This window comes from Staurois parvus, unplaced genomic scaffold, assembly GCF_062004578.1.
Source record: "Staurois parvus isolate SC_StPar_1 unplaced genomic scaffold, SC_StPar_1.0 ptg000321l, whole genome shotgun sequence".
Lineage (NCBI taxonomy): Eukaryota > Metazoa > Chordata > Amphibia > Anura > Ranidae > Staurois > Staurois parvus.
In genome coordinates, this window is record NW_028318117.1 from 3,467,501 (window position 1) to 3,491,437 (window position 23,937).

Below are 23,937 nucleotides of genomic sequence, written 5' to 3' on the forward strand. Positions count from 1 at the left end.
TTTTAAGCTTATCAGTTGCCATACACTGCTGGTCCAATCTTAGTAGATTCCCTGCAATGTATAAGTTATGGTAACTGCTCTAATTAGTGTACTTTGAAAATATTGGGGAAAATATTTATTTAATAAAGGCTGTCACAGACACCTTATCAGAGACAGACATATTGGACATTCCATCTTAGGTGCACTCCCTGTCCATCCAATGCACCCATCACACTGACAGGTGCATGGCCAAGGAGTTTTGTAGTGCAGAGGGCAGAGCCAGATGAGGCCTAGTTCCCCATCAGATCCACCTTGCACACATTCATAGCCACGATTCAGTCCAATAGTGGCTTTTGCATCCACCCACTGTCATCCATTAGTAATCAGAAGTAAGGCAAATCTAAACTAGTCTCTGTTCCCCATCAGACACTGCCCATTTACAGGTGTTGCAGCTGTGGGGACTAGTTCCCTATCAGGTCTGCCTCCCTTGTGACTCAAGTCATTTCCAAAATATGCCATTTTTGGGTAAAGATATCACCAGCATCCTGTGTCCCTTTTGTTTACACTCAGCTTGGGCCCAGGGACTCTCCCGGCTAACACCTGAACAGGATTTAGGTTAGGGGCCTGTGTAGGAAGCTGTCACTTTCATGACAGGTTCCCAGCACAGATTTGCCTCACTCTGAGTACTGATGAACCTTCGTATGCCAGCTCAGAGCTGTTCTTAAAGAGGATCTTCCCAAGAATGTGAAACTCAGCAGTTCTAAATGCTGTAACTGCGGATATTCTTTAAAAAAAAAAAAAAACACTTGCTTGTCCAGGAATCTAGCCCCATCCTTTCTCTGGCCAGATCTTAATGTTGATAATGTTAGGGAAACTGGAAATGTTTGCCTGAATTAGGCACAGGTTGTACAAAACGAAACTACCACCAGAAAACTGTCATACATGCTTTATTTAATTCTCATTGTCTAAGTTTTATCAGTTTTAGGTAAAAGTGGGAATCTGGCTTGACCGTTAAAATGTAGGTTGGCTCACTGCAGTGAAATTGTTGATATTGAACTTTTCCACTTCATTATATATATATATATATATATATATATATATATATATATATATATATAATACAAGGAGTTTTAAGTGTACGTAAACCAACATTTCCATTTTTTTTGTTTTGGAGAGAGTAAGGAAGAATTGGTTCTTCTGTCATATTTTTTTTTGCTGTCTGTCTCCGCTGGAGCAATCCACCCTCTTTTCAATTATCACTAAGACAGCAAGATGTCTATGCATAAAACATTTACTGTGCGACAAACATCTGTACATTAAAAATTTCTCTAAATCCTGTAGTTCCTATATTGTCAGGGCCACCTAGTAGCCATAATGCATTTTTTTCCCATGAATACCTCAATCAGGGAAGAAAACACATTATAGCCTCTAGGTGGCAATGACAATATAGGAACTACATATATTAGAAACAGTGCAGCAATTTTGTTTCTAAATGTGTGAATGTTTGTCACATCTGCACAACAAATGTCTTATACATAGATCCTTAAGTAATGGGAAAGCCAGTATTTTACAGTTGCCTTCTAATGGGTTCACCATGTGTGGTGAATAACAATAATACCTCCAAATAGACATTTTGCTGATGTAGACCAAATATTGGTATGATTGAGTGGTTTTCAGCAAGGTTTAAAGTGTGTGTCCAGTCAAATTTTTTACAGATGTCAGCCAATGGGTATACCTGTTTGATGACAACTAAGAGTTGTAGAGGTTTTCTCTCACTTCCCGTTGTCTGAGACAACAGACTGAAGTTTGAATCGTTCTTCACTCTATCAAACACTAAAAAGAAAAGCCTATACAGTGGGTATAGAAAAGAAGCCCACCCCCCCTTTAAAATCATATTTTGTTGCTTTGCAGCCTGAAATAAAAGAAGATGGACACAGTTTTTGTTTTATCCAGCTGTGCAACTTATAACATCCAAGTGAAAGGTGAAAGATAGAACACCAACATGTCAGAAAAAAATTAAACCGCAGAATGACTGAGTTGGAAAAAGGATTACGCTCTACGTGTTAGTATTTTAAGTCTGTTGGGATATGTCTGGACTAACTTTGCACATTTAAATTTTGTAATATTTGCCCACTCCTTTGCAGAACTGCTCAAATTCAGTTAAATTTGATGGTGACCGTTTATAGACTGCAGTCTTCAAGTCATTCCACAGATTTTCAATGGGGTTTAAGTCTGGGCTCTGACTAGGCCATACGAGGACATCCACCTTTTTCTCCTTTAATTACTGTGTGGTCATTTTTGCTGTGTGTTTTGGGTCATTGTCATGTTGGAAGGTAAACCTTCTTCCCATTGACAATTCTCTGGCAGAGGGCAGCAGAATTTCCTCAAGAATATGATGGCATTTTGCTCAATTCATTTTTCCTTCTATCATGACAAGTGCTCCAGTCCCTGCTGCAGTGCAACACCCCCATAACAGGATATTACCACCTCCATGCTTTACTGTAGGAATGATGTTATTTGGATGGTGAGCTGTATTGGATTTCCGCCAGACATATCGTTTAGGCCCCTTTCAGACGGGGCGGATCAGTCAGTGTCATCCACCTGCTCAGCAGAGGATGCCTCTGCTAATTCCCGCTGAGCAGGCGGATGATAAGTCTCTCTCCGCTCTGCTGCTGAAGAGCAGACACTGTCCGCTGATTTCAGTTGGACAGTCAGATGGAAACTGACCGCCTGTCCGTTTCCACCCGTTTGTCATGCGATCCCCCGGATGGATGGGGAACGGATCCCTATCTGTCTGTTTTTGGTGTACAGGATCAGATCAGCTGCTGGCGCAAATCATCGGACTATTGTGTGCTGACACCTGTCGGTCCATAGATGTCTATGGATGGACCAATCTGGTCCGCCTGAAAAATGGACAGGCAGACCCAATCGATCCGCTCGTGTGGAAGGGGCGTTAGTGTTGAGGCCAAATAAAATAAATTTTAGTCTCATCTAACCATTACACCTTTTTCCATGTGGCCTCAGAATCTTCAAGGTGCGTTTTGACAAAGCTCAGTTGTGATTGCATGTGGCCTTTCTTTAAGAGTAGCTTTTTTTCTTCCAGCCCTCCCATACAAGCCACATTTGTGGAGAATTTGTGGTATTGTTGTCACATGCACAAAATGACCACTCTTTGTCATCAAGTCTTGCAACTGCTTTAGAGTTGCTGTGGGCCACTTGGTAGCCTCTCTGACCAGTTTCCTCCTGGCTCTTTCATCTAGTTTGGAATGACGTCCTGATCCAGGGAGGGTCTGTGTTGTACCAAATAGCTTCCGCTTCTAAATAATAGACTTCACTGTGCTTCTAGGCATTGATAAAGCCTTTCAAATGTTTTTGTATCCTTCTCCTGACTTGTGCCTGTTTACAACTTTATCCCGGAGATGTTTTGACCGTGGCTTGCCACACAGTTGACTGTTTGCTTCAGTTGCTCTACCCGGGGACTGAAATTCTCCAGGAAAGCTCTTTCATGCTGAGCTAATCAAAATGACCACAGCTGATCACAGTTGAGTCGAATGGTTTTGTGTGCGAAAAGGTGATCAGCTACACCTGATTGAAGGATAAGCGAGTACAGTAATACCTCGGTTTACGAATTTAATTTGTTCTGTGGATCTTTCCGTATAGCGAAAAATTCGTAAACTGAAACGCTGTTTCCTATAGGAATGCATTGAAAACCAATTAATCTGCTCCGAAGGTCAGAAAAAAGTAAACGCTACTAAAATACCATGTGAGTTATTTTATCAAGTCATGCGGTATTTTAGTAGTGACAACCATGTGTTAATGTTTCAGCTGTCAGTGGTGTTCCCCACTGACAGCTGAATGTAAAAGAATTGCCGGTAATTTAAAAAAAAAAGGCGTGGGGTTCCCCCTCCCACCATACCAAGCCCTTCGGGTCTGGTATGGATTTTGAGGGGAACGCCATGCCCAAATAAAAAAAAACATGGTGTGGGTGTCCCCCCAAAAATTCATACCAGACCCTTATCCGAGCATGCAGCCCGGCAGGTCAGGAAAGGTGGAATGAGCGAGCGCCCGCCCTGAATCATACCAGGCCATTGTCTTTCTTTTAGGCTGCAAAGTAACAAAATTTGATTATTTTAAAGGGGGCTGATTCTTTCCTATACCCACTGTGCATACACAATATCTCTAGTATACCACACTTCCCTGGGGAGATTTTCATTTGCTTTTTGTGTAGTTAGTGGCGTGGGGGTCCCCCCAAAAATCCATACCAGACCCTTATCTGAGCATGCAGCCCGGCAGGTCAGGAAAGGGGGGGAGGGGGATGAGTTAGCGCCCCCCCCTCCTGAACTATACCAGGCCACATGCCCTCAACATGGGAGGGGTGCTTTGGGGCAGGGGGGCTCCTCACCAAAGCACCTTGTCCCCATACTGATGGGGACAAGGGCCTCTTCCCCACAACCCTGGCCGGTGGTTGTGAGGGTCTGCGGGGGGCTTATCGGAATCTGAAAGCCCCCAGATCCCACCCCCCCATATGAATGAGTATGGGGTACATGGTCCCGATAATCATTCACAAAAAAACAAAAAATTTAATGTGAAAAAGACAGAACATGGTCTTTGACAAGTCCTTTATTTAAAGAGAAAAACTAAAAGAATGTCCTCCGTAGTATATCCAACGTCAATCACGATGCCCTCCATCGCTGCCGCCGACCCAAAAAAAAGAAAAAAAAAGGTCCCGTTCCCGACAATGGCTGCCAGCCCTCTGCCTGTTCCGGTGGTTTGACAGTTCTTAAATAGGTAAGGGGCGGTGTCACGGAACCGGACCCCGACTGCACTAGGCTATTTCCGTTATACAAAGAATGAGAGGGTAGAGGTTCATAAATATACTGTATCACCTAGTATATGGTTTCTGCCCAGTAATCAAAAGACATGCATACAAAAAAGAGGGGTTGTGAAAAAGAAATTCACAAAAAAAGTGGTTACATCATGGACAGAATGCGATACTCAGAATAATTCCCAAAAATTATGCTTTAATACACAATAATTATAGACAATAGGGTAAATCCCTGGTTCACCATCACCTCGTTATGAGATAATACACACAGACCTAAAATCACATAAAAGCAACATCAAGACCGGTCTTAATATAAATGTGCTGCATAAGCAATGACAGAAACCTGTCTAGTGCATTTACAGCACCAACACATTGGTTACACCACCAGCAGGGGGTGTGTCAAAAAATTGTACCATCAGGTATAATACTGTACAGCGCTATGCAATGGCTGATAACAGACAACATATAATAATAAAATTACCCATAACCCAATCAAGGCAATGTGGGTGAAAAAATTGGAAATGTAAAAGGGGAGGGTTTGGATGCTCCTATAATAGGATGATAAAATGATAGAAATGCAGCCCCTATGTAGGGCACGAGTGAGTGGTGAATATGTACATATTCACAGTGGACATGCCCATATGTAAACATGCAGAGTTATTCATGAAGGAATCACTGTTGGTATCCTTAGTGAGATAAAGATGGCAGGGCCCTGCTTCACGGGGTTTCTTCACCGGAACGTGCAGACTGTAAACCACCTTAATATAGATGATAGTATGAAGCCTGCTGGGTCCTCCGTCTCTTGTAATATATACTTGGTGCCTTGCACCTGGATAGTGAATCATATTGTCCCCATCCTGCAATAAATTGATGACAAATGGACAGTCAATCAATATATTCTTGCTGATGTATGTGTAGAGTGAATAAACGCCTTTTCATCTAGCTGTGTGACGGTTCACTCACCACCTGAGCCATAGGTGATACTTTCTTGAAGTTTCCTCCATCTAGATTACCAGGCATGGTCCCGGAGACAGCCGCTAACATTGGGACTGTGATTGGCGGGCTCCGTTCTCCCCTTGGTGCCTGTGCAGCCTTGAACAGCTCGTGGCACACAAATATGGCCGCTTCCCTGGTGGTCAGCGTGTATGGCGCCAATGCGTGTAACCGGAAGTGACGTATCTGACATATGACGTCAACGCGTTTCGACAATGGGCGTATCTCACTCGGCTTTGTCAGGACCAATGAGACATCTGCCTTTCAGCTTCCTATTTATGCTGGGCCCAGTACCACCCATATATGCAAATCTGTTGCTGGCAATCATTCTCAGTGGAAAAAAGAGCTAATTACTTAGCAAGACAGCTGGTCATAAAACGCAATTAAGAGTGGACACCTGGGCACACTGAGAGGGAGGAGAAATTTCCTACTTTCTTATGTCATTAAGAGGGATCAAATGTTTTCTGCCAAACCTCCCACAAGGTGGCACTGCTAATTTATAATTCTACACACTTGACTATTTTTCTAAAAATACTTGGAGATCACATTCAATATTTAACCCTTTTTTGGAATAGAGTATCAAGTTTATAAATCCAATATTTCTCACGTTTTAATAGTTCTCTATCAAAGTCACCTCTCCTCTGAGGGAAATTTAGTGCATAAATACCTTTCACTTTAGTACCCTCTAATTTGCCTCCATGGTATTTAGCATAATGCGGAGCTAAATTGCTTTCGGGGTCATTGGACCTAATATCTCTAAAGTGTTCACCTATTCGTACCTTAATATGCCTTTAAGTTTTACCAATACACATTTTTTTTTACATGGACAGGTCAACATATAAAGTATTCTGGCTGTGGAACAATTTATAAGACTTTGAATTTTAAAGTGAGCTCTATTATTAGAATCAGAGAAAATGTCTGTACGATCCACAAATTTGACATTTTCCACACCTATACATCCCTTTTGTACGTGACTTCAGCCATGTTGGTTGTTTTAATGGCTGATAGTAAGAGTGGATAAGATCACCCACATTTGGTTCTCTTCTTGCTACCATTAGAGGACGTTCACCTACAATTTTACCTAGATTAGGGCACTGTGTAAGGATCTTCCAATGTTTTTCTAATATTTAACATCCCCCCATTGTGCTCCAAACTGGGTTATCATCCTAACTGGTTGTATAACTTGTTTCTCCTTCTCTTCCTTTTTCGGGGACAATAACGTCTTATGGTCGGTCTGATATGCCCGTTTTCTAGCTTTTCTAATCTGTCTCAACCAAATCTGAACATGTGCAAGAAACATTGGTGTCCACTCTTAATTGTGTTATATGACCAGCTGTCTTGCTAAGTAATTAGCTATTTTTTCCATTGAGAATGATTGCCAGCAACCGATTTGCATATATGGGTGGTACTGGGCCCAGCATAAATAGGAAGCTGAAAGGCAGATGTCTCATTGGTCCTGACGAAGTAAGATATGCCCATCGGCGAAACGCGTTGACGGCATACATCAGATACGTCACTTCCGGTTACACGCATTGGCGCCGTACACGCTGACCACCAGGGAAGCGGCCATATTTGTGTGCCACGAGCTGTCACACAGCTAGATGAAAAGGCGTTTATTCGCCACTCTACACATACATCATACATGTTCACCACTCACTCGTACCCTACATAGGGGCTGCATGTCTATCATTTTATCATCCTGTTATTATAGGAGCATCCGAACCCCCCTTTTTCATTTCCAATTTTTTCACCCACATTTCCTTGATTGGGTTATGGGTAATTTCATTAATATATGGTGCCTGTTATCAGCCATTATTGCATAACGCTGTACAGTATTATACCTGATGGTAAAATTTTTGACACACCCCCTGCTGGTGGTGTAACCAATGTGTTGGTGCTGCAAATGCACTAGACAGGTTTCTGTCATTGCTTATGCAGCACATTTATATTAAAACCGGTCTTGATGTTGCTTTTGGGTGATTTTTAGGTCTGTGTGTATTATCTCATACTGAGTTGATGGTGAACCAGGGTATTTACCCTATTATCTATAATTATTGTGTAATAAAGCATAATTTTGGAGATTTATTCGGAGTATCGCATTCTGTCCATGATGTAACCACTTTTTTTGTGAATTTCTTTTTCACAACCCCTCTTTTTAGTATTTCCGTTATACTCCCGCTTCCCTGTCCGAACATTATCCACGGACACCACCGCTGACCATACAGGACGGAACAGCACCAGACTCTTCTTAAGACAGGAAGTAGACTGCTTTATTTTAACACAAACACAAGATATATACACAGGGCGGGGAAATGCAACCAGGAACAGGAAACACATCAGCAGGCCGACCTATCAGGGGGAGGGCTGCTGGAAACACCCTCCACCAAACCAAGACACACAATAGAACAAAGGGAGTAGACCATGCAGGAACACATACATCCCATAATAGTTTGCTGGCCAGCAATACAAAATAGAACAATGGGATGCAGCATGTGGCAGTGAACAATGAACATTCCACCCTGTACCGCTAACAGGCACACGGTGGCTTACACATAAGAGAAACATGAGCTGAAACAGGGGTACCCCTACCCCCAAAAGTCACTCCCGTCACAGGCGGTGCCACCCGGGGACATCATCAGTGACCCTGCCCCATGTGACATCATTGCTATGGATGGGAGGGGCGACCCCACGCCGGTTTATTATGGTGCCGGTTTATTATGGTGCCGGTTTTTAAATGTACTTACCTTTTTTTTTTTTTCTTCACTATAGCTCAGAAATTTAGCTGTCACTCCCCCCCCCCCCCCCCCCCCCCTAAAAAAAGAGTTTCCTTTTAGTATATTTCCCCAAGTTAAAAGAAACAATGTTTCCTTTTAGTTTCTTAAAAGAAACAGTTTCCTTTAACTCCGGGGAAAGCGACAGCTAATCTTGTGAGCTGTAGTAAAGAAAAAAAAAAAGCTGAGAATTGCATTTAAAAATCGTCACCAACATACACTTCGTATTGCGAAAGAAAGTGTAAAAAAAATTTGTAAATCAAGGCATTATTTTCAATGGATTTTCATTCATAAACCGAAAATTACGTTAACCGAGGCATACGTAAACCGAGGTACCACTGTACAGTGATTGATTGGCTATATCTATATTGCACCACATCCCTTCAAACATGGAAAATTTGCATGGATCAGTTTACACCTGATTGAGTTTACAAATCATTTTTAGGAGTGTGGTGATCCTTTTTCCAGCTCAGTGATTGTTTTTTGAATTTTTTTTATGCTTGGTGTTATGTTGGTGTTACATCTTTCAATTGGATGTTATACGTTTCACTGAGCCAATACAGCTGGATAAAACAAAAATGGTGTCTGTCTTCATTTTAGGCTGCAAAGCAACAACATTTGATTATTTTAAAGGGGGCTGATGCTTTCCTATACCCACTGTGCATACACAATATCTCCAGTATACCACACTTCCCAGTGGGAAGATTTTCATTTGCTTTTTGTGTAGTTAGTGGGGCAGGAAACTTTTCAGAATGAGGACATAGTATTAAAACTTTCAGATGTTCAAAAAATCTTGCACACATTTTCAGTAGTCTATCTTTACAAGTCAATGTATCACAAAGCATTTGGTGGCATGTGTCTATTATAAGAGTGGAAAAATAAAAGGCAATTTTGACAAATGATGGTTTTGCTTGGTTCCCTATAATATTACACATTGTGATCTGTCTTACAGAAATCATCCATCAGTTTATTTTGGAGCAGCAGAAAGGAAACAGAGTGCCACTCTGCATCAACCCTCAATCTGCCGCATTTAAAAGCTTTATAAGGTGCGTCACAGATCAACTTTTCTTATGTGAATTCTTATGCACAATGATAATAACACTTGAAGAATAAGTTCAATAATAATTGCAAATTTTTTTGCAGGTAAAAAAAATTTACATTTATTTTTGCCCAAAAGAGCCTGTAAAGCATTGCACCAACTATCAGTAGATCGCTGATGCCATGCAGGTCTCCTGCAGACCTGTAAGAATATGTGCTTGCTGTACTGGATGTACGAGCAAGCAGATATACTGACAGGAAAATTGAAAACTACAAGCTGACAGCTGCTAAGGCTAAGGGACTTGTAGGCATTCATTCACAGAATTGTGAATGAATGATGCGGCCATGTGGGCGAAGTCCAAGTCCACGCTGTTGTCAAATCTGACAGTACGGGGAGAAGTTTCCCCGTGTTCTCTTTCAGAGAGAGGGGGGGCGGCAGACACGGCTTTGGCTATGGGAACATGTTACATGTTCTACCCTAAAAATGGGTGGAACATGTTCTACCCTAAAAATGGGTGGAACATGTAACATGTTCCAAAGGTGAACTTATCCTTTAACTGTGGCAGCACTTTGTAATAAAGATTCCTGCACTGCAGATTGAGAAGACTAAAATGATTTTTGCTTGGATTACATTGGTTAAACTGTGGGTTCCTCCAGAGGTTAAGGGTTCCTTGAGCAATGAGCAATTTCTGCCTCTTCGATAAGTTCCCACTGATACCTTTTAATCTTTTTAGCTACCTGTAATGGGGTAATTATTCCTAATGACCACGTGTGTGAGGAGCCTTCTTCTACTGCCCATCACACTGATTCATGAGTTGTAATTAGTCATTTTTAGCAGCTGTTCCTCAAGACTGAAAATTTTTTCCTGGGTTACTTTCTTTTGAAAATGTTTAGAAAGGCTGATCTAAATGCTGTCCTTCCATATTATTTATTTATTTATTTATTTTTTAACCACTTGTCCTCCAGAGGATTTACCCCCCTTTGTAGGCCATTTGTGGTGTTTTGGCACTGCTTTACTTTAACTGACAATTGCGTGGTCATGTAACACTGCACCCTTTTTTTTTTCCCACAAAAAGCTTTCTTTCGGTGGTATTTGATCGCCTCTGTGTTTATTTTTTGCGCTATAAACAGACAATTTTGAGAAAAAAAATGACTTTTTGCTATTAAACATGTCCAGTAAAAAATCATATTTCATCATAAATTTAGGCCAAAATTTATTCTGCTACATGTCTTTGCTAAGAAAAAGAAAAATCACAATCAATGTAAATTAATTGGTTTACGTGAAAGTTATAGTGTTTACAAATGGCAGGTATATAAATACTGGAATTTTTTATTTTTTTTTCACAAGTAATGGCAGCAATTGGGGACTGTGGCGGGCATTCTGACATTGGGGGGAACTGATTTGGTGTCATTGGCATCCCCAGTGGCACCAATACAGTGATCAGTGCTAATCTCTTAGATTGTAAGCTCCAAGGAGCAGGGTTCTAACCGTCTTGTATTGAACTGTATTGTTGCTTTGTTGTCTCCCTTTATTTTGTAAAGCGCTGTATTATAATAATAAAAAGCACTGACACTACTAACGGCATTGCGCTAGGAAGGGGTCAACATGTGGGGTGATCAAAGGGTTAACTGTGTGCTATTTTACAGTATACAAAGCAGTGTGCAGGAGCTGACAAGGGAGAGAACTGTATTGTTTACATATAGTTCTCTCCCCCGGTGTGATTTCTCGCACCCGGTGATTGACAGCTGAGGCCTCGAATAGTGGCGTGGGTAGGGCATGCGTGTAGCAGTATTTCTGCTATAGAGCGGAGGGGGAGCGGTTAAGATTCATAAGTTATATTGTGAATAGTAAAGTCATAGATGTACAATAATTAATTAGAACAGGAATGGGTACATTAAGCAGTATAAAGAAGGCAGTTTACAAATGAGGTCATAAATTACATGACGGGCAGACTATTTAATCACATTACAGTTAGCAAATTGCACTGTCACAATAAACATAAAGAAGGAAAGGGACATCAGGGGCTACCAGCAATCATTTACAGCAGTATTAGGAGCTGGTCAAGTTGTCCTTTTTAATGTTGAACTTTAAGGCCTCATGCATGCAGGACGTTTTTGAACTCTCTTGGAAACCTTCCTCCTGGGAGCAACGTTTAGGCAGAGAAAAAAATCACTGATGCTTGTAAAACTATGTAATGCATTAAGCCGCAAATTAATTTCATTGGACAAAATATATAATTCTGGCCAGTGAAATTAAGTAATGCTCAAACCTGAATGCGCATTTAGAAGCACCAAGTTTTTTGTCTGCCAGAACTCTGCTGCTCCTGGACAGACTGGCAGTGGGTTTTTTCCTGCCTCTAAATGCCTATGCCTCTAAACTCTTTTAAAATTTTGTGTGCATGGACACCTAGACTAACATGTGGGGGAGTTAAGAGGCAGGAAAAAGACTCTAGATTCCCTTAGAAGCGTCTGTAAAAACATCCCGTGTTGATGAGGCCTTATACAGACAGCAAACTCCTTGATTTTTTGTTTATTTTTTTATTTTATTAAAGATTTTTTTTTAGCCAAAATTGTTCTTGTTTACTGGAGCTGCTTTAGAATAAAATCAGCCTATCACCCAGCATTCAGCTGTAGGGAGGAAGTGTAAATGTGGGAGCAGTGGTTTCTTTAGCTGTCCATCATGCTTCTTGGTGTAATAGCTTGGTAATCTTGAGCTTTGCTTGTTGCTTAGCTTTAAAGGATGTTAACTTTTGGAACATCTTAAATTTTTCACCCGTTTTTAGGATGGAACATGTAACATGTTCCAGCATCTGCACCCTGAGTCCCCGATTCACCCCCCCCCCCCCCCCACCGTGACAGCGAGCCAGGTATCCTCACTCCACACCTGCTGTCACAATTTAAAAACATCGTCATGTGGGGCTCGGCCCACATGGCCGCATCATTCATTCACAGTTTCCTGTGAATGCATATCCCACAAGTACTGTCAGCCATTGCAGCTGACAGCTTGTAGTTCTCAATAAACTATGAGGGTGCTGGTGAGTGCTCTGGAAGTTGATTCTTTCTGCTCTCAAGTAACTGTCTACCCACTTTCAAAAACGTGAACTTACCCCCTTTTTTTTTTAAATCTTGTCTGAAGCTTAATGCACTTTGGAGGATGGTGAAAAAGTTGAGCAACCCTGCCCTAAAGTTTGATTGTTGAATTGATTGAAATTTGCATTTGTTTGGCCATTTCGGGTGGGTACAAACTTTCATATAAAAATTAATCTTTTCTTCTTTATTTGCAGTTCCACTGTTGCTCAGCCATCTGAGATGCCGCCATCTCCACTGGTTTGGGAATAAGTGGAAGACTTACTACTGAAGGTGTCCTGTAGCTTTCCACTGGAGTCTGGGAATTGCAATTCTGAATTCTGATAATGCTTGTACTGTCTTTTTCATAAGATTTAACTTATCAACCACTAAACGTAAATCTATATTCTATTTAAGACAAATTGTGTTTTAGAGACTTTCAGTCTGATAAGTCAGTGGTTGTTTTATGGACTAATTTATCCCTGAATTGCTTAATTTCTAAATTTTTAAGCAGTTTTAAGGCTCAGAACAAATTGACAATTGCACCAAATTTTGCAAATAAATTAGATTTGTTTTTTGTTTTTGTAGAGGTCGGTTTGAAGTCTTTAAATATTATTTTATTTATTTTTTAATTAAAGAGTGTGCAAATTTTTTTATATATACTGAGCCAGCCATTCCTAAAACCTCATTATTTTGTTTATACAAGCAATTATTATGTGGAGTACATACATATTGTCTGTCTGGAGACCAATCCTGAAGTAATTCCGGAACAAAAGAGCCAACCGCAGGGTGGTCAAGGCATCTAGTGCTTGGGCTCCAACGCTTGCGAAGACAGAAGGTTTGTGATTAGGAGTGCATCTGTGACTAGAGGGAATGGAACATTTTGCTTCCATCCCATTATAAATATATAAAATATATATATATTTAATCTATTTTTCTTAGATTTCCTTTCTTACTTCCTTTCCTGGGCATGCGTCATTACTCACCAATGTATATAATTCCATTGATGGTCTCATTTGTAAAGTCCCTTTTCATGTTCCGCTGTATAAAAATGCATTAGCTGGCACATTTTATTTTATTTTTTTTTTTTAATTTTCTTTCTTGCACTGTGTTTTGAATCTGAGAGGACAATATTAGGTGTATATATTTCCCCTCAAACAATAATACCTCCAATTGGGCTCAGCTTGTGGTCATCCACAAGAGGTGTTTGATAGAGCAAGCATGGTGTAGACCAGATACAGGTATGATTGGGTGGTTTTGGGCAGTGCCTAAAGTGTATGCCTGGACAACCCTTTGTGGAAGGGTTAGAACCTGTTTTTTTAGCACTATCCAGGGCTCCTTTTGGGAGTTTTCCCTTCCCTTTCTGTCCTGCTGCCAAACGTTTTTACCAGACAGAAAATGATCGTAACTACAACAGCAACACAGACAAAAATGTAACAGGGGTTCTAGTTTTCCTATACTCCAATATTTTTATTTCTATTTGTTTTGTGTCCCTGTTGCAGATTTACCCCAACTTTTATGCGTACTAAAACTTTTGTTAGCAGGCCAGGAAAAGAAAATTAATCTGTAACAGAACCCAGGATATCTGTAAAAACTTGCTTGTGGTAATCCTTCCTCACTCTAGCTAAGAACCAGTTGGCTTGACATACACTTTAATACTTAAATTTTGTTTTTGTTTTTTTTACGTTTGGGGGTATGAACAGTGGATGCATTTATTTTGTGAATTGGACCAGTAATTCTAAAAGTAACATTAGGAGCCACTGAAATCAAGATTCAAGAACACAGTAAGTTCTCTAGATTTTAATGGATTTATATAATGGATGTTTGCCTGCAAAATGGCTGCCTCCACTATGTTTGGGTGACTGGTACACCTTAACGCTTAAAATAAGGAGTATCTCTTACCATATTTGTGTTATGGTCAGGGACAGTGTGGAAGTATTGAAAAATTCTAAATCGAAAAATATTTTTTAGGATTTTTTTTTTTCTTTAAAACACTGAATATTCTGTGTATATGTATATACAAACCGATGGCCTCTACCTCCTGGAGTTTACAGCTCAGCTTGTTTCACTCCAAATTATTATTTTTAGGTTCAGTGTGCAGACTTAAAACTTGAATGTTCCTTCCAACTTTTATATGTAAACATTACAATACAATAAAACTGAAGACTGCTTTTCACCTATATCAAGGCATTTTAATGGATTAACCTCGTATGAATCCAGGAATCGACATTTTTGGGGAAGACAGAGGTATTTGTAATGGACAATTAATTGTTAAAGTTATTGTAATTTATCTTTAGAATAATATTTTTTATCCTGAATGAGCTGGATTGTAATAGGAGGAGACTACATTTTTTCTGTTTTATTTTTTAAGCTTATGGGAAGTTTAACTTCAATGAAGTAACTTTTGCTGTGAAAGACTATGTATATTGGAATTCCAAATTTTACAGATGGTATGGTATCTTTTTTCTACTTTTGGTTTTCTTATCTGAAGTGGCTCATGAAAATCCAATTCCAACAGAAGCTTTGCAGCTAAGGATTTGCCACCAAATAAAACCTATGAAGATGGAACCGGAGACTGGAAAGACTGTATCTTACAGTATGGTTCTATGAGACACTTGATGGTCACTTTGTAAAATGTAGATTTGAAGTAAAGTGGTGAAAACATTAAATGTGACAGTAAAAATTTAAATCTGCTGTTTTTATTCTCCTGTTTTCATCTGTGTATTGTCACCGTATGGATTATATGTAAAACATAACTGTAGGCTCCAGATATGCTTCTGAAGTCGTCATGGAATTTGTGGAGCTTCAGAAGATTTTCACCAAAGCAGTTCTTAAAAGACAATGGTGAGACACACATTGGTAATATTCCCTCCCTACTTCTTTTTGCCACAGGTCATGAGCAGCAGGACCTTTACCGTAGTGTGTCCACATTGTGTTGCATGAGTTCACTCAACATTGGCCTTGTCACAGTTCATTGAAGTCATTTTGTGATGACTCTTGTTTTATGTACTCAACCAGTACAGTATTTGCATTCTGTGCATGTGTGCCAATTCGGAGGCTGCCATTGCTGATATATTTTTCTGGAAACCATTTTCTGGCTGACCTGGAACAAGTTTTTAACTGCCTCCCGCCCGCCATTTAAGGAAATGACAAGCGCAAGGCGGTTCTCTCGTTCTGGGAGAACGTTATATGACATCCTCCCACTCTTACCGGAAGTGTGCACCCCCGGGGGCGCGCGGTGATCGGTGGTGCGCTGTGTCCCTGGAACACAGCGTATCACCGATCAACGGAAAGCTGAAGATATCGGCGGCTCTGTCGCGTGATGAGCTGTTTCCAATCACAGCTGATCGCATGTAAATAAGGAAATGCCGATTATCAGCATTTTTCTCCTCACAAGCTGTCACACTGACAGCTTGTGAGGAGAGGAGAGCCGGTAATTGGCATTACTCAGAGGGGAAATGTACACTAATCATCAGGGCACTGATGATCAGTGTGCCCTGATGATCAGTGTAGCCCCTGCAGTGCCGCCTGTCAGTACCAGTCAGTGCCACATATCAGTGCCTACCAGTGCACATCAATGCCACATATCTGTGCCCATCTGAGCTGCCTTTCAGTGCCACCTATTAATACCAGTCAGTGCTGCCTAACAGTGCCAGTCAGCGCCGCCTTTCAATGCCCATCAGTGCCACCTACCAGTGCCTCCTCATCAGTGCTCATCAATGCAGCCTATCAGTGCCCATCACTGCAGCCTCATTAGCTCACATCAGTGAAGAACAAAAATCACTTACATACAAAATTGTATAACAAACTAAGAAGGTTTTTTTCTTTTTTTTTTTTTTTAAATTTCAGTTTTTGGTTTAGCAAAAAATAAAAAACCCAGAGGTAATTGAATACCACCAAAAGAAAGCTCTGTCTCAAAAAAATATATAAAAATTTCATATGAGTACAGTGTTGCATGACCGCGTAATTGTCATTCAAAGTGCGACAGCACTAAAAGCTGAAAATTGGCCTGGGCAGGAAGGACGTATAAGTGCCCAGTAGGCAAGTGGTTTTAATAAGTTTTGATTTCATTCTGCCTTGTCCTTCCTTTTTTTTTTTTTTTTTTTGGTAACAAACCTTCCATTCTCATCCTAGTTTCTGTAAAGCTGTATTAAATTTAAAATGTAATTTATTTCAGCTTGATAACACTGTTCAACAAATTTTTATTTTTTGCCAGTTTTGGAAACAAAAGGATCCATTTCTTAATGAATTTCACATTCTGAGTTCAAATATAACAATGAAATTTGTCAGCTGGCTCTAGTTTTTCTGTAAACGGAAAGTTTTCTACTATAGGCGTAATGACTACAGAATGCACAATAATTATATAGATAGATGTCTTTCCACAAATATAAAGCAAGTGATATTGACTACATAACAAAGCCTAAATGGCATAATTTATTGCATAGGATTACCAAGAAAAATTATAGCCATAAGCTAAGTTGAATCATTTTAATACTTAGGATTCTCACTAGTTTTGTCTTCAGTTTGTGTCGGTTTTGCTTCTCTTGGCTTTTCTCTTGTATTCGAGGAAAGGGCTATCTCTTACAACTGTCCAGCAATAGTCAGCAAGCATTGATGGGCTCCATTTACCTTGATATCTTCTTTCCATAGCTGCAATGTCTTGATGGAAGCGCTCTCCGTGTTCATTACTCACTGCTCCACAGTATGGTGGGAAAAAATCCAGTTGCAGAGACATGTTGCAACCCAGATTTCTGTAAGTCTGGATGAGTTTTTCTACCACTTTCTTGTAGTCTGGTGTTTTATTGTTTCCAAGAAAATTTGATGTCACTGATACAAATGCTGTCCAGGCAGCCTTTTCCTTTCCACGCAACAGAGAAAGAAACTCATCATCATGAATAAATTTACGAATCTGTGGCCCAACAAAGACTCCTTCCTCACTTGACTCTACCACGAAGGATTCTGGTGCTTTAGGAATTGGTATCCTCTCTCCATGAGGAACTGGACGTATTGCCGATGGAATATTTGGATAGTGCACAGATAACTTTTTCTTCTTATTTAGCCCTTTTGTTGGAGGCACCATACAAAAGTAACAATTACTAACATGATCTGTTGGCTCTCTCCAAATCATTGGCACAGCGAAAGGCATAGATGCCTTTTTTCCATTAAACCATTGCTCCAGTGCCGTCCCACAAGAATTGCAGCATATATGTGGTGCCCAGCTCTTGTCCTGGTCTCCTATCTTGCAGCCAAAATACAAGTTGAAGGCTTTCTTAATCATTCCTGTTATCCTCCTTTTTTGTGAGATAAAAGTTATTTCACCGCAAATATAGCAGAAATTATCTGAGCATAAAACGAAATGTAAAGACGCTGTCGAACTACAATCAGCTACAGATACTGCAGATTTTATGCAGTGAAGTGATGCAATTAAAGGCTAATATTGCATCATCTCAGTATACATGCAATTTTCTATTGGTCACCAGTATCAATTGCGCAATATGCAGCTGAAGTTGCATCATAATTTTGAATGGCTTACGTCATTAGATGGGTAAATATATCATGGAAACTAGAGCCAATCAACATTTTTTAGGGTCATTTTCGTTTTCAGCACCCCAAAATTATGTAAGATTAGCTAATTTTATGCCCAAAACTTTTTACCTGTTGAACAGTGTAATCTGTAGATGGGGTGCCTGTGTTTTTCCTTTTTTTGGTTTTTGTTTTCCTCTGTTTTCACCAGGTGATCTGGCCATTACCTCACCTCCTGTTTTAGAATTCCTCCATTCTGGATGAAGAACAGGGGGCACCTTTGGACAGCAACATTGTCAGTCTCGGGGGAGGGAGGGTTAAGTGTTTGAAATGCTGGCTGATTTAAATACATTATAAAGTGTGAGCTGGAGTGTGGCTTCAATTTATTGAACAGTTTCAGCTTTTTTTTTCCTTGTGGGATAAAGGTTTTTCATAAAAGGTGATCATTGTAAACACCCCTGTCAGTGTTAAATGGTTTGTCTCAGGGTTCTAACTGCTACATCTGCAGGACAGCTTGTTCTGTTGAAAAGCAAACTTACTGGAAGGATCACAGGTGAAAATGACAGCCTAAAAAAAGAAACCAAATGCAGCCATCACATCTAAGAATTGGTAAGCTATAATGTTTTCTTTTAGGTTTAACAACACTTTAACTACTTTGGTGGGTGGGCCTGACTATTGTCCATCCTTCTGCCCTGTCCCCCCCATTCGTAGAAGCTATACTACAACTTTCATTCATCCTCCCATTCATAGATAACATTTCATTCATAGAAGCTGCAGTTAACGGCTTCTATGAATGGAGGATTTGGGCTGAAAGGGAAAGCATAGTTAGGCACTCTTTATAAGTACCTGCCAGAGCCCTCTCAGTCCTGTTAACCCCTGTCACACTGGAAGGATTCAGCTGCAAGGGTAGGGGCAGGGGGCGGAGGATAAGGATTTCAAGAAAAGCAACAGCCCAGCAGCACAAGGAACATATCTGATTAATGAGAAGTCATGTCCTTGTGCTGTTTTTTTTATGTTTTGGTTAATCTTAGGCTTTAAGTCACTGACTCATAACAAGCATGCAGCCAGTAAATCCGGAAATCCCACTACCACTATACATGCTTATTCCAGCCAGCAGCTCAAAAAGCGTTGACGGTGGAAGGTCAACATTACAGTCAAGCAACAATTTCCACAATAACAGCGTATATATGCATTTAACTAATGACTAAAACCCTGACTTGTTTTCAAAAGTATATTTCAATGTACAGATATATAGACATATACAGTCATGGCCGAAATTGTTGGCACCCTTGATATTTTTCCTGAAAATCAAGTATTTCACACAAAAAAGGTATTGCATTAACACATGTTTTGCTATACACATGTTTATTCCCTTTGTATGTATTGGAACAAATATAAAACAGAGGCAGAAAAGCAAATATGACATAATGTCACACAAAACCCCAAAAATGGGCTGGACAAAAGTATTGGCACCCTTAACTTAATATTTGGTTGCACACCCTTTGGAAAACATAACTGAAATCAGTCGCTTCCTATAACCATCAATAAGCTTCTGACACCTCTCACCCGGAATTTTGGACCACTCTTCCTTTGCAAACAGCTCCAGGTCTCTCTTATTGGAAGGACACCTTTTCCCAACAGCAATTTTAAGATCTCTCCACAGGTGTTCAATGGGATTTAGATCTGGGCTCATTGCTGGCCACTTCAGAACTCTCCAGCGCTTCTTTGCCATCCATTTCTGAGTGCTTTTTGACGTATGTTTGGGGTCATTGTCCTGCTGGAAGACCCAGGATCTTGGACGCAAACCCAGCTTTCTGACACTGGGCCCTACAGTGCGACCCAAAATCCTTTGGTAATCCTCAGATTTCATGATGCCTTGCACACAGTCAAGGCACCCAGTGCCAGAGGCAGCAAAACAACCCCAAAACATCATTGAACCTCCACCATATTTTACCGTAGGTACTGTGTTTTGTTCTTTGTAGGCCTCATTCCGTTTTCGGTAAACAGTAGAATGATGTGCTTTACCGAAAAGCTCTATCTTGGTCTCATCTGTCCACAAGACGTTTTCCCAGAAGGCTTTTGGCTTACTCAAGTACATTTTGGCAAACTGTAGTCTTGCTTTTTTATGTCTCTGTGTCAGCAGTGGGGTCCTCCTGGGTCTCCTGCCATAGCGTTTCATTTCATTTAAATGTCGACGGATAGTTCGCGCTGACACTGATGCTCCCTGAGCCTGCAGGACAGCTTGAATGTCTTTGGAACATGTTTGGGGCTGCTTATCCACCATCCGGACTATTCTGCGTTGCAATCTTTCATCAATTTTCCTCATCCGTCCACGACCAGGGAGATTAGCTACAGTGCCATGGGTTGCAAACTTCTTGATAATGTTGCGCACTGTGGACAAAGGCAAATCTAGTTCTCTGGAGATGGACTTGTAACCTTGAGATTGTTGATATTTTGCCACAATTTTGGTTCTCAGGTCCTCAGACAGTTCTCGTCTCCTCTTTCTGTTGTCCATGCTTAGTGTGGCACAGACAGACACACAATGCAAAGGTTAAGTGAACGTCTCTCCTTTTTATCTGCTTTCAGGTGTGATTTCTATATTGCCCACACCTGTTACTTGCCCCAGGTGAGTTTACAGGAGCATCACATGCTTGTAACATTCTTATTTATCCGCAGTTGTGAAAGGGTGCCAATACTTTTGTCCAGCCCATTTTTGGAGGTTTGTGTGACATTATGTCGAATTTGCTTTCTTTCCTCCCTTTTTTTGTTTTGTCCCAATACACACAAAGGGAATAAACATGTGTATAGCAAAACATGTGTTAATGCAATACGTTTCGTGAGAAATACATGATTTCCTGGAGAAATATCAAGGGTGCCAACAATTTCGGCCATGACTGTAAAATAAAATGTATTAACCTATAAAATTGTGGGCAAATCTCCACAACCATGAAACCCCATATGGTCCAATTCAAAGATGTATTGAATATAAGCATACCGTGTACATACAGATAAATATGAAATCAATCTCTATGGGTGGATCCCAGCTCACACTCATCCACTATGGCCAGGTACTGGTAGGGTTCATCTTGTCAGCAGATAAGTACCAAGAATAGATTTACGAGGCAGCCAATTTGTGGAAAATGTTTCTGCTAGTCTACTAAATGGCTCAAAACATGTTTCATGCCCACAAACTTCCTTTCAAAGAGTTGCTTGTGAGTGTGGAATGCATTAAAGTGATGTCCTGTGCTGTTTTGTTGACTAGCAGAGAGCCCAGACAGCCCAGTTGTGCAGTGAATATTTCATATTCTAAGTATAACAGGCAGCTATGTAAATATTTTAGCCTCTTGTCTCCCCTTTAGTGAAACTTAGTCCACCAGCATCACCTATGAAGAGATCATTGTCAATGGATCAATTCATTCAATGGTAACCAGCTATTCCTATATTCTATAACAGGCATATTGCTAGGTAAAATTTAAGATCATCAAATGCTGATATTCTGATAGATCTTGGCACTGGGCAAGCAACATAAGATATTTGTTCAAAACGATTTTTAGTAATACCTCAATGTGCAGACCAGCTCCAAATAAGTAGATGCCAGGCAGAACTATCTGATGTGTCAGTCTTAGTTGTCAGCCTTTCATGGTATCAGTTGGTATTCATCTATACTCTCCAATTCTGCCACAAAGTTATCTAGTGCATGGGATTACAGTACTCTATAAACTTGTGACTCAAAACTGAATTGCTACTGTAAATGCAGAGAGTAAATTGCAACAACAAGCATGTTTTTTGCATAAATTCCTGTTAATTCGTAGTAGGCCTTGTAGCAAGTTTCTTTATTGGGGGAACATGCCCTTAGAGAAAACTGCAGTAACATTGCTACTTGCTAACTAATCATACAGCATAATGTTATGTTTCTTGTTCATGAGCATCTGAATTTTAGTCTGGGGTTTATTGCTCTTGGTGGCAAAACATCTGTTGGAAATTTTGGTTTATTTTATAACCTCCATCTTTTCATGGGAGTATAGACAATTTAAATTGGCCATATGCTGCAACTGTTGATTGAGAAGTTTTCCAGTGTGTGACTGGCCAAAGTTGATCAAGCAATTGACTTCTGTTTTGCATGGACGGCCATGTGCCACTCGCTAATTAGAATGTAGTTGGTCCCTGCTGAATAAGCCACATTTTGTTGAGTGTATGGCCTGCTTAAAACGGGTGCTGACTTACACATGACAAAAGTCTACACACCCCTCTAAAGATGCCGGGTTAAGTCCAAAATAAATCACTTGAGAATTTTTTCCATCGTTATTGTGACCTATAATCCAGGTAATTCAATTTAAAACAAACTGAACTCTGAAGGATACTTTCACATGGTACCGATATTTAAAAGTAATAAAAAAACTGACAAAAAAACCCAAGAATGGGCCGTTTACAGCACTTGTGCATATGTTTACACTTGTGTAAAAAAAATTTAAAATTTAAATCTGGATGACTGCGTATGTAAAAAAACTGACCCGCAACACCGTTTTTGTTTTTTATGTTTCCCCCTCCCTTGTAATACTGATCTATATGCAGCGCATGTTTACATGCCTGTATGGTCAGGCCAATTAAAAACAATGGGCTACATTTATCTTGGTAAAGAAAAATGCCTGAAAACAAGGGGATTTTAGGCTTCCCCGTGCGTATGAGGTCTGAAAGGGGGGGGGGAATAAAAACGCAATGTAGTTGCATGAATATGCATACCCTTAAACTAATACTTTGCAACATTAAAAGAGCTGCAGGAATTTCCTGCAATTACTGATTATGTACTACGTGTGACAACAGTCTCCTGTATTCATATCTGGGCTTGTGGGGTAGGGTGGCAAAACGGAGGCTTTCTCTTGATGATCGTGATGATCACAACCCCCCCGATGAAGCCTCGTGACCTATGGCGTAACGCGTAGGGGTGGGGCTACTACGTCACTCGGCACCAGAGAGAGCAGACGGCAAGTACATGGTTTGGCGGCTAACACAGGCTTAAATGATACAAAGCGGTTTTATGATATTTTAAATGTGAGTGCATTATATGAGATTTTGGGAATAAAGAAAAGTTGTTTTAAGGATAAAGCACTATGTGTTCAATTTCTCTTTGATACTGAGGAACGATTGAGGAGTAAGCAAGTGATCTTTAGCAGCTGAAGGAGGGAGTAATCCCTGCAGGGATATCCAGCACACAAGGAGAAAGCAATGTCATTCATAGGAAGTACCCTACATACATCTTACACTGCAACCATTTTGGCAGGTTCCAGGATATGTGAACCACAAGTGTTTATAGCCTATTTTATAGGCATAGAAGGAGGTGAGCGCACATCTGAATTGGTTGAAGGATTCACGGAAAGTCACTAATGGATGATTTCTAATCACTATATCACTATTATTGGACTATTATTTTGATTATTCTGTCTTGAATCACATATACAGTTTTTGATTTCAAATCACTCTCACTTTATTTGGTACATTTACCTTTGAATTAATGTTTTGTTTTCACAGTTGAAATTATATATATTTGATATTGTAGTAGTAGGGAGTGCAACATTTATAGATATATAATTAGTTTGCACAGTTTGAGTTATGTGTTAAATGTTGGTGATCCATAGAGGTACACTGTTTGATTTTGGCTCGCAAGTTATACATACACAAAAAAAATCTTGAGGGAGTCTGTTCCACATTTTCACAGCTCTCATTGTGAAGAAACCTTTCTGTGTT

At 40.2% G+C, this 23,937-nt stretch overlaps 1 protein-coding gene across 1 annotated transcript in view; it reads left to right on the plus strand.

Annotated features, from left to right (window-relative positions):
* The window catches only part of NLK (nemo like kinase), a 259,388-nt gene extending 244,027 nt beyond the window's left edge, over window positions 1-15,361 (plus strand). Inside the window, exons 10-11 of the mRNA XM_089683759.1 lie at window positions 9,521-9,614; window positions 12,891-15,361. Of these exons, the coding sequence (XP_089539885.1) occupies window positions 9,521-9,614; window positions 12,891-12,945 (149 nt within the window). The 3' untranslated portion in view covers window positions 12,946-15,361. The remainder of the gene's footprint in view (window positions 1-9,520; window positions 9,615-12,890) is intronic.
* The last annotated feature ends 8,576 nt before the right edge of the window (window positions 15,362-23,937 follow it).